The following is an 8,487-nucleotide window of genomic DNA, read 5'->3' as shown; positions in this document are numbered from 1 at the left end:
ACAGTTTTCCTCCCTTAGCACCTCTCTCTATAAACATCTCACTTTGTAAGGTTAGAACTGCCCCAGATGTGGCCAAAAAGCATTGTCAAACACAGATCAAATCAAAAGCATTGAACGCAATGGAGATTTTTAATATGCTTGGGTAAAAATGAGTGTGAATTACCAAAGCAATGCCCTAACAATCAGAGGGCAGCCCAACTTGGAAGTGATATTACCAGTTGTCAGTCTCTCCCCAGACACCCCATATCAAGTGACCTTTCCAGCTTAGATGGGGACCTGTATATGTTCTATGAAGACAGAGAAGATACTCTTCGGGGCCACCATGAAACAAATCCAGACAACATAAAGCCTAAGGATGTCATAGCTCCCTTAGGAAGGGAAGAGAAGCTGGGGGTGGTGGCGCATGCCTATAATCATGGTGACTCAGGAGGCTGGGGCAAGAGGATCACAAATTCAAAGCTAATGTCAGCAACTCAGCAACACCCTATCTCAAAATAAAAAATAAAAAGGGCTAGGAATATGGCTCAGTGGTTAAGCATCCCTGGGTTCAATCCCCAGTACCCCAACAAAAAAAAAAAAGAATGGAAGAAAGTAAGTTCAGTTCATCCAAGAGTGAGAGACCCTCACCCTATACCCGTCATTCATGGGACTAGTCATGGTCACTCATCTGGGCAGGTAAGAGCTGCTTGTGTCAATATTCAACAAAGAACAAAAATCTGTCTGCTTCAATATTCTTTAACCCAATCTATCCCTTCCCTCATCTTGCAATAATGCCCACAACACACACCTGTGTCCTCACAGAAAGGCCAAAAAGTATTAATGCTTCACAGCAGAACACAAGTCAGGGAGTGATGACTGAACCCAGACTCACATCTCAACTTTATTCGCCATCCTCATAAAGGCTCTTCTGTACAGTGGAGAAGAAAGGGGAACAAGGGTTGGTGACTGCAGACAGGACTTGACCATCAGCAAAGGTCACAGGGATGACCAAAGATTGGCAACCACAAAACATGGAAGCCAGGGTCTGCCCCATCCAAGTCTCACCAGGACCCAGAGCGGGTTTCAGAATCCCAAGGGCCTGACAGTACAATGCCCAGAAGCAAAGTCTGGGAACCCTGAGGAAGCTCCTGAGGCTTTACCGAGGCCTACAGGGCAAGGGTGTCTTTTATAAGCCTACGCATGGTGGTGGTGACTGAAGTGCCCAGGGCATCAGTAATTTGAAAGGAGATCTTGTAGAGGTAGGGCTGCACATCCCGCAAGCCTGTGTCAAACACGTTGTCCACTTCCGACTGTGTGGGCATCTTGGGCAGGTACTCATGCCGGTTCATCACCTCCACAATGTTGATGATCTTCTCACAGAGCTTCTCACCCACCTTCTCCCGGCAGATCTGCCGCTCCTGCTCTGTGGCCAGGGCTACCACATGCACCTTCACGGTCCACACTTCCCAGGGGATGCACTCATCTGAGAAAGGCCAGCGGGACTTCTTCTTCTGATAGAACTCCAAGGACATCTGCCCCAGCCCATCGCCACCTGAATTTCGCAGTGCATCCTGGGAAGAAGGGATAAGAGATGAGCAAGTAAAAGTCTCTGAGGAGTTCTTTCCCTGGGGGGGCCTGCTCCTGAGTCCTAGGAATTATACTCTCCTAGCTCTATTAGACCTTTAGGAATGACAGGGAGCGAGACCCAGAGAGTTAAGGATTTGCATGAGGGTGACACAGCCAGCCTGAAAATAAGTGGTTCAAGTAAACTAATGCCTGTCTCCTAGCCCAACACCTCCAGCTTTATTAAGAACTGATGTTATGCTGGGTATGGTGGCTGAAGCAGGAGGATCGCAAATTCAAAGCTAGCCTCAGTAACTTAGCAAGGCGTTAAGCAACTCAGTGAAACCCTGTCTCAATAAAATACAAAAGAGGGCTGGGGGCGCTGGGGATATAGCTCAGTGGGTAGAGTGCTTGCCTTGCAAGCATGAGGCCCTGGGTTCAATCCCCAGCACTGCCCCCCCCCCCAAAAAAAAAGAGGGCTGGGGATGTGGCTCAGTGATCGAGTACCCCTGAGTTCAATCTCTGGTACCCACCCCACCAAAAAAAGAACTGATGTTATGTCAGGCACACTGGCACATGCCTTTAACCCCAGCCATTTGGGAGGCAGAGGCAGGAGAACTATAAGTTTGGAGGCAACCTAAGGAATTTAGCAACGGCCCCAAGCAACTCAGCAATAACCTGTCTCAAAATAAAAAATAAAGAGGGCTGGGTATGTCACTCAGTGGTAAAGTGCCCCTGGGTTCAATCCTCAGCACCAAAAAAAGAACTGATGTTATAACCTGGTGCAGTGACATATGCCTATAATCCAGGGACTTGAGAGGCTGAGGCAGAAAGATCACAAATTTGAGGTCAGCCTAGGCAACTTAGTGAGACCCCATTTGAAAATAAAAAAACAAAGAAGGATGGGGCTATAGCTCAATGACAAGAGCATCCCTGTATTTAACTCCCAATTATCACAAAAGAAAAAAAGAAAAAAAATTGGTGTTATAGAAAGCCAACACAATGGCACACACCTGTAATCCCAGCTATTTGGGAGACTGAGGCAGAAGGATCCCAAGTTCAAGGTCAGTCTTGGCAACTTAGTGAGACCCTGCCTCGAAATGAATTTTTTTAAAAGAGGGGTGGTAGAGCACTCCTGTGTTTAATCCCCAGTACTTGGGAGGGGGGTGGGATTAATGCTGTAGAAATAATTCTGGTCTGTAGGAAATTTAAATAAACAATTCCACTGAATCTTCTCAACTCCCCAAAGTAGGTACATTACCTTCATTCTACTGAGGCAAAATGAGGCTCAAAGGAGGAAGGTAATTTCCCAAAGTCATATGTCTATAAACAGTTGCACCAGGGTTTGAATCTAGACTGTTCAACTGTAAAATTCTTCCTTTTCTTCTTCTTTTATTTTTTTGTTTCCTTATTTTCAGTACTAGAGATTGAACGCAGGTCCCTGTACTTGCTAGGTAAGTGCTCTACCACTGAGTTACACCCTTAGCCCCAAATCCCTCTTCCATCGTCTTATTCAGGGCCTTCCCCCTCCACAGTCCCAGCCCTTTGGTCCTTATCCTTATAACATTCTCCAAGCAGGATCCTTATATAGAAAGAAGGAAGCCAAGAAACAGAATGAAGAAGGATAGCTGAAAGACAGGCCAAACTTGGCTAACTCTCTGAGAAACCAATGGAAAAACTAGTTCAATAATTCTGCCTATCTATCCCATCCCCATGGGTGTGGGCAGCCCCATACTCCTCCTCCCAGCGAGGACCCTGAAGCACATTTCAACCTAAGTTAGTGACAATCCAGAAAATGAGAATGCCTCAAATCCCGAACCACCCATCAGGGAATAATCTCTCCTTCATGGACAAACCAAGGTCACATGACCCTGACTGATGGCTACAATGGCCTAGAATTCTACAATGCACTTTGTGTGCTATGCTCTGTTCGAAACACTGGACACAGTTGACTCATTTAGTCCTTGTAGTACATACACCTGATTTCACATACAGTGGAGTCACTTTCCCTAGGTGAGATTTGGTTGGTATAGTCTCGGTCTAGAACCCATGCTCTTACCCCCACTGCTTTGAGTGCCTCTCAGAGGGATAGAGGGATAAAAAGGGTGCTTCTCTTGCAGAATAACTAGGAAACCTCATGAACTCACTCTTTCTGGGCTTGCAGGGATGTGGGGAGGGGTTTTTTGAATGCTGTGGCCTGGGAGGGGGTCCAACTAACACTAGGCAACTACTGCAAAGTGCATGACCCTATAGCCCTCAAAAAATAGAAAAAGAAAAATTTCCCCTTGATTCTTTACAGGTTTTAAATAGCCACTCACTGAAATAGGGAAACACCATGACTCTCAACTACGATAAAGTTAAAAATCATCCTGCCATTCCCACCTCTTGAGGTGACCAACATTAGCACCTCGTGTGTTCCTTCCACACAGGCACATAAAAACCCATGCCACACTGCCCAAAGGGATCAGTCATCTTGGATGGCAGCTGCCAAGTCAAGCAGTCTTCCCTCTGAGGGAGTCTCAAATGCAAAAGGCCCAGACCAGAGAAAAGTGAACACAGAAACAGAGACATGTCAAGAGAGAATTGTGGAGCCAGAGAAAAGGTCAAGACCACAGGAGCAATGACTCGAACGGGAGTCTGACTGCCAACGCTGTTAAGGGCTTCCTGCTGTCCCTTCTTCCCTAAGAATTTGTTCCCGCATCCCAGATCAACATCCAACTCTGAGAGGAGCTCTCCTTAGAGCCTGAGAGTCCAAGTCACACTCTCAGGAAGGAGAAGCTGGTACAACAAAGAGGGCGGACGAGCGTTCCTCAGGCTGTCACACCCCTACCTTGAATTCCCCGACAACCTTGCGCAAGGCACGGTCCAGCTCCTCGGAGGAGACCCGCACATAGGTGAAGTCAATGAAGTCACAGTCAACATCCTGGGTGCCCACGGTGCCGATGGAATAGGTGCCCTCCTTCTTGTAGTGGAACTTGCCTGTGCTGCGGTGTAGGAGCACCGTGTGCAGCACAGCCAGCATGGCCTCCTCCACCTGCCGCCCCTCCACTGACATCTCCAGTACCTCCGAACGACAGTTCATCCTGGAGCCACACCAGGGCAAGTGACAAGGACAAAGACAGGGAGCTTCAACCCACTCAAGGGCAACCCTGCAAGAAAAGCCCAGATCAGAATGCTGACACCTTCTGAACCATCTGCATTGACTCAGCTCAGCCCCTGCCTCTCCTTGCCCTTCTCTGTCCTTTGGAAGCACCTACTATCAGAAATTCATAGGCCCTTGGGATCAGAGAGTTTCAAGGTTACCCATCCAAAAACCTGTTTGAGGTTTGAGTTCCCTTTACAACAATAGGTGCAGCGTGCAATAGAGGCTCACTGTGTGACACCTGCTGGGCACTGGCCACATAAAAGCAAGCCTAGCACTGCTATTAGAAGTTGAAGGAACGCAGAAGAAACAGGCCAGTAAATAGTCCCACTGTGATGAGAGAAGATGAGGTGGAAATAAGAAAACAAGACTAGAGTCTGACTTCCTGGGATCTTGAATGAATAGATTAAGGCACTTGGACTATCCTGCGGTAAGTAAAGAGTCAAAGCATTCCTGTACTAAGATCAAATCTGGGGTCGGGGGGATAGCTCAGTCAGTAGAGTGCTTGCCTTGCAAGCACTAGGGCCTGGGTTCAATCCCCAGCACCACAAAAAAAAAAAAAAAAAAAAAGAAAGAAAGTTAAATCTGAGGCTGGGCACAGTGGCATACACCTGTAATTCCAGCGGCTTGGGAAGCTGAGGCAGGAGGATTGCACATTCAAAGCCAGTCTCAGCAACTTAGTGAGAACCTAGGCAACTTAGCAAGACCCTGTCACTAAATAAAATATAAAAAGGACTGGGGATGTGGTTCAGTGGTAATACACCCCTAAGTTCAAGCCCCAGAACCAAAATCTGGCTGGACACAATGGCACACACCTATAACCCCAGCTACTCAAGAGGTTAAGGTCAACAGCTCCAAGTTCAAAGCCAGTCTTAGCAACTTAGCAAGAACCTGTCATAAAATAAAATTTAAGAAGGGCTGAAGATGTAGTTCAAAGATAAAGCATGAGCCTAGCAGGTGTGAGGCCCTAGGTTCAAGCCCTAGAATAAAGAGAGACAGAGAGGGGCAGCAGGGAGAGGAGGAAGTTAACTCTAACTAAAAGGCAAAGAATGGCTCTTAACTATTTTGGGGTTACAGCTTCAAGAAGTCAAAACCCGGATTACACACTTACACACTAAATCTCACATATTACCAGGGCCATCCAAACTCCAGAACTGGGTTTGAATCCCAGTTCTTCCACATGGGTTTTTGTTTGTTTGTTTTGTTTTTCTGTTTAAAAAACAGGGTCTTGCTGTTTGTCCAAGTTGGCCCTGAACTCCTGAACTGAAGCAATCCTCCTGCCTCAGCCTCCTCCGTGGCTGGGACTGCAGGCACAGGCCCACACCCAGCTCTCCAACATCTTGCTGTGTTCTATGGTATAGATCTTAACTGTTCCCCAAAGGCCATGTGTTGAAGGCTTGGTCACCAGCCTGTAGCACTGGTTAGTAGTGAAACTTTTTAGAACCCTATAGACAGAAATTACAGCATTGGGGGTGTGCCACTGAATATGACACTAAAACCCTGGTCCCTTCTTTTTTTGCTTCCTGATCACCATGAGGGAACAGCTTTACTCTGCCATGCCCTCCCTGCCAAGATATTCTGCAATACTACAGGGATTAGAGCAAGGAAAGGTTAAGGCAATACATGTACAATACATGTTAAAAACAATGACTCAGAAGCCAGCCAGCCTGGATTGGAACCCCAGTGCTGCACTATTCCCTGGGTGATCTTGGGCAAGCTGCTTAACAACTATGTGCCTGCTTCCCCATCTATAAAAAGGAGATTGTAGTAATAGCTACCTTAAAAGGACAGTCTCAAGAATTGAATGAGTTAGCATGTGTAAACCACTTACAGCAATACCTGGCAAATAGTAAACATTCACTAAGCATTAGCTGCAGTCATTCATTATTATATTGTTATTGACTAGAGATGATGCAAGGCTGTTACAGCAATGGCAGGGGGACCAAGAGGGAGAGAACAGACTTGAGTACCAGAACTTAGTAACCAACCAAACATGAGCCCAGAAGAGGAACACTCAAGTGTCTCAGCTGTGTTCAGCTTGCAAACCACCCAACAGGGAATTCACTACCTCTCACAGCACCTCATTTCAACTTGAGACAGTTCAAGTCAGTTATTCCTGCTCCTGAAGGCATCTGTATCTTGTGCTTCAAACCACTGATTTTATTTTTTTAGTATTGGGGGTTGAACCCAGGCACTTTACCACTAAGCTACATTCCCACCCCTTTTTATTTTTTCATTTGAGACAGGGTCTAGTTAAGTCACCCAGGCTGGCCTTGAGAATATGATTCTCCTGTCTCAGTCTTTAAGTGGCTGGAATTACAGGCATGCACCACTGCACCCATAAAACCACCTGGATTTAGCTTTCATATCCGAAGCCACGTAAAGTAAGTCTCAGCCCTTTTTCACAAGTAAGTTTTTCAGAAATCTAGAAGCAGCTCTCTGTCCAACCACCTCCCCGCTTCTAACAAGTTAAATAAACACGTCTGCTCAACACCACATCCTAAAAGACTCCTTGGTGTCCTGGCAACTCTCCTCTGCATTTGCATTGTCTCTCCCCGTCTTAAAACAGTGGTGCTCAGTAGTGGACCACACAGAAATCAGGCTGGCTCAGTCTCTCACCTTGCACTCCAGGGCCTATCTGTATTGTCAGGTGTTATTCTCACCTCTCCCACCAGACAGTTCCTGAAGGACAAAGACTACAAACTTTTCAACACAACACTCAGTTCCCAGTACCTGGAACAAAATACCTGCTCAACAAATCCTGACCCAGGAATTCCAGGTCCTTCCAGGGGTAGGGGTTGCAGGGTTTGTTTCTCTGAGATCAAGGATAAGATGGGTTATTTTGACCATTTGTGTCCTCTAGTTTTAACTCCATCCTGTAGCTTCTCACCTCCAGTTCAGTCCACCTTCTTCCACAAACTTTCATGCAGGTCATACAACTCCATACTCTGGCCCCAAGTTCAGGCTCTTCCCTCAATCTCAGTTTTAATCTAAAGGCCCACTTCTCCAGAAAGTCAGTCCTGACCTGCCCCAGCCTCACCTGGTCCCTCTGTTCGCCCCAGAGGCTGACGGATGCCTTCTCAGAGGTGGTCAGAGGCCTGAACACCACCTATCCCACCGTATGCGTCAAACCTAAAGCGCCGGACACTGGGGTTCGGATCACCCTTTCGCCTCCTCCCGCTCGGACATCACCTCCGCAGGGACGCTCTCCAACCTCCGCGCGGGCGCTGAGCCGTGAGACAGACTAGAAGCAAAAACAGAAGGTTGTCTGGCTCCGCGACTCGGGTGGGAGGCAGGCAGGACATCCGTCGCCGGCGAACTTCCATAGTTTAGGGACCCAGGCAAAAGCTGGCTCCTCAGACGTCTTGGCGGCGGCGTCCCTAGCCGCCCCCGGGATTCGGGGCTAGCCCTCATGCCCGCCACCCCGGGGAGCATCCGCACTCGCACAGGACAGGTGACGGGTTATTAAGACGGTCACCTACCTCTTCCAACTCAGATCCGGGACCCCGCGGGCCACGCGACCCCACTCCCCGCAGGCGTCAGACCACCTCGACGAGAACGGCTCCGGGACCGGAAGTCCTGGTCTCGCCCCGCCCCTGGAGGATGCCACTTGCGGCTGCCGGGGAGCGGCCCGGCTCAGCCGAGCCCCGACACCACTGTAGCTGCTCATGGGATTTGAAAACTCACAGGATCTCATACATATATTCTTGTGATTCTCTGTAACTTCGGTACTGCCCTTTTCTTGACTATTCCTTGGATCGTAAAATTTGATAGTAAGAAGTATCCCCCTCATTTGGACGAGT

General features: G+C 47.9%; 1 protein-coding gene across 7 annotated transcripts; it reads right to left on the bottom strand.

Annotated features, from left to right (window-relative positions):
- Positions 1–867: 867 nt before the first annotated feature.
- ATG101 (autophagy related 101) lies at positions 868–8,286 on the bottom strand. Of its 7 annotated transcripts, none has more exons than XM_079143206.1 (5): positions 8,167–8,286; positions 7,803–7,928; positions 7,418–7,499; positions 4,373–4,691; positions 868–1,550 (listed from the first exon to the last, which is right to left on the bottom strand). In XM_079143206.1, the coding sequence occupies exons 4-5, from the start codon at positions 4,622–4,624 to the stop codon at positions 1,146–1,148; spliced, it is 657 nt and encodes a 218-aa protein (XP_078999332.1). In that variant the 5' UTR covers positions 4,625–4,691; positions 7,418–7,499; positions 7,803–7,928; positions 8,167–8,286; the 3' UTR covers positions 868–1,145. The 7 variants fall into 7 exon arrangements, with proteins under 7 accessions (XP_078999332.1, XP_078999334.1, XP_078999336.1 ...); XM_079143208.1 differs by having other exon boundaries at positions 7,817–7,928; XM_079143210.1 differs by having other exon boundaries at positions 7,877–7,928.
- Between the last annotated feature and the right edge of the window lie 201 nt (positions 8,287–8,487).

The sequence above is a fragment of the Sciurus vulgaris genome (genome assembly GCF_902686455.1).
Source record: "Sciurus vulgaris genome assembly, chromosome: 5".
Lineage (NCBI taxonomy): Eukaryota > Metazoa > Chordata > Mammalia > Rodentia > Sciuridae > Sciurus > Sciurus vulgaris.
This window is presented reverse-complemented; position numbering and strand designations above follow the sequence as displayed.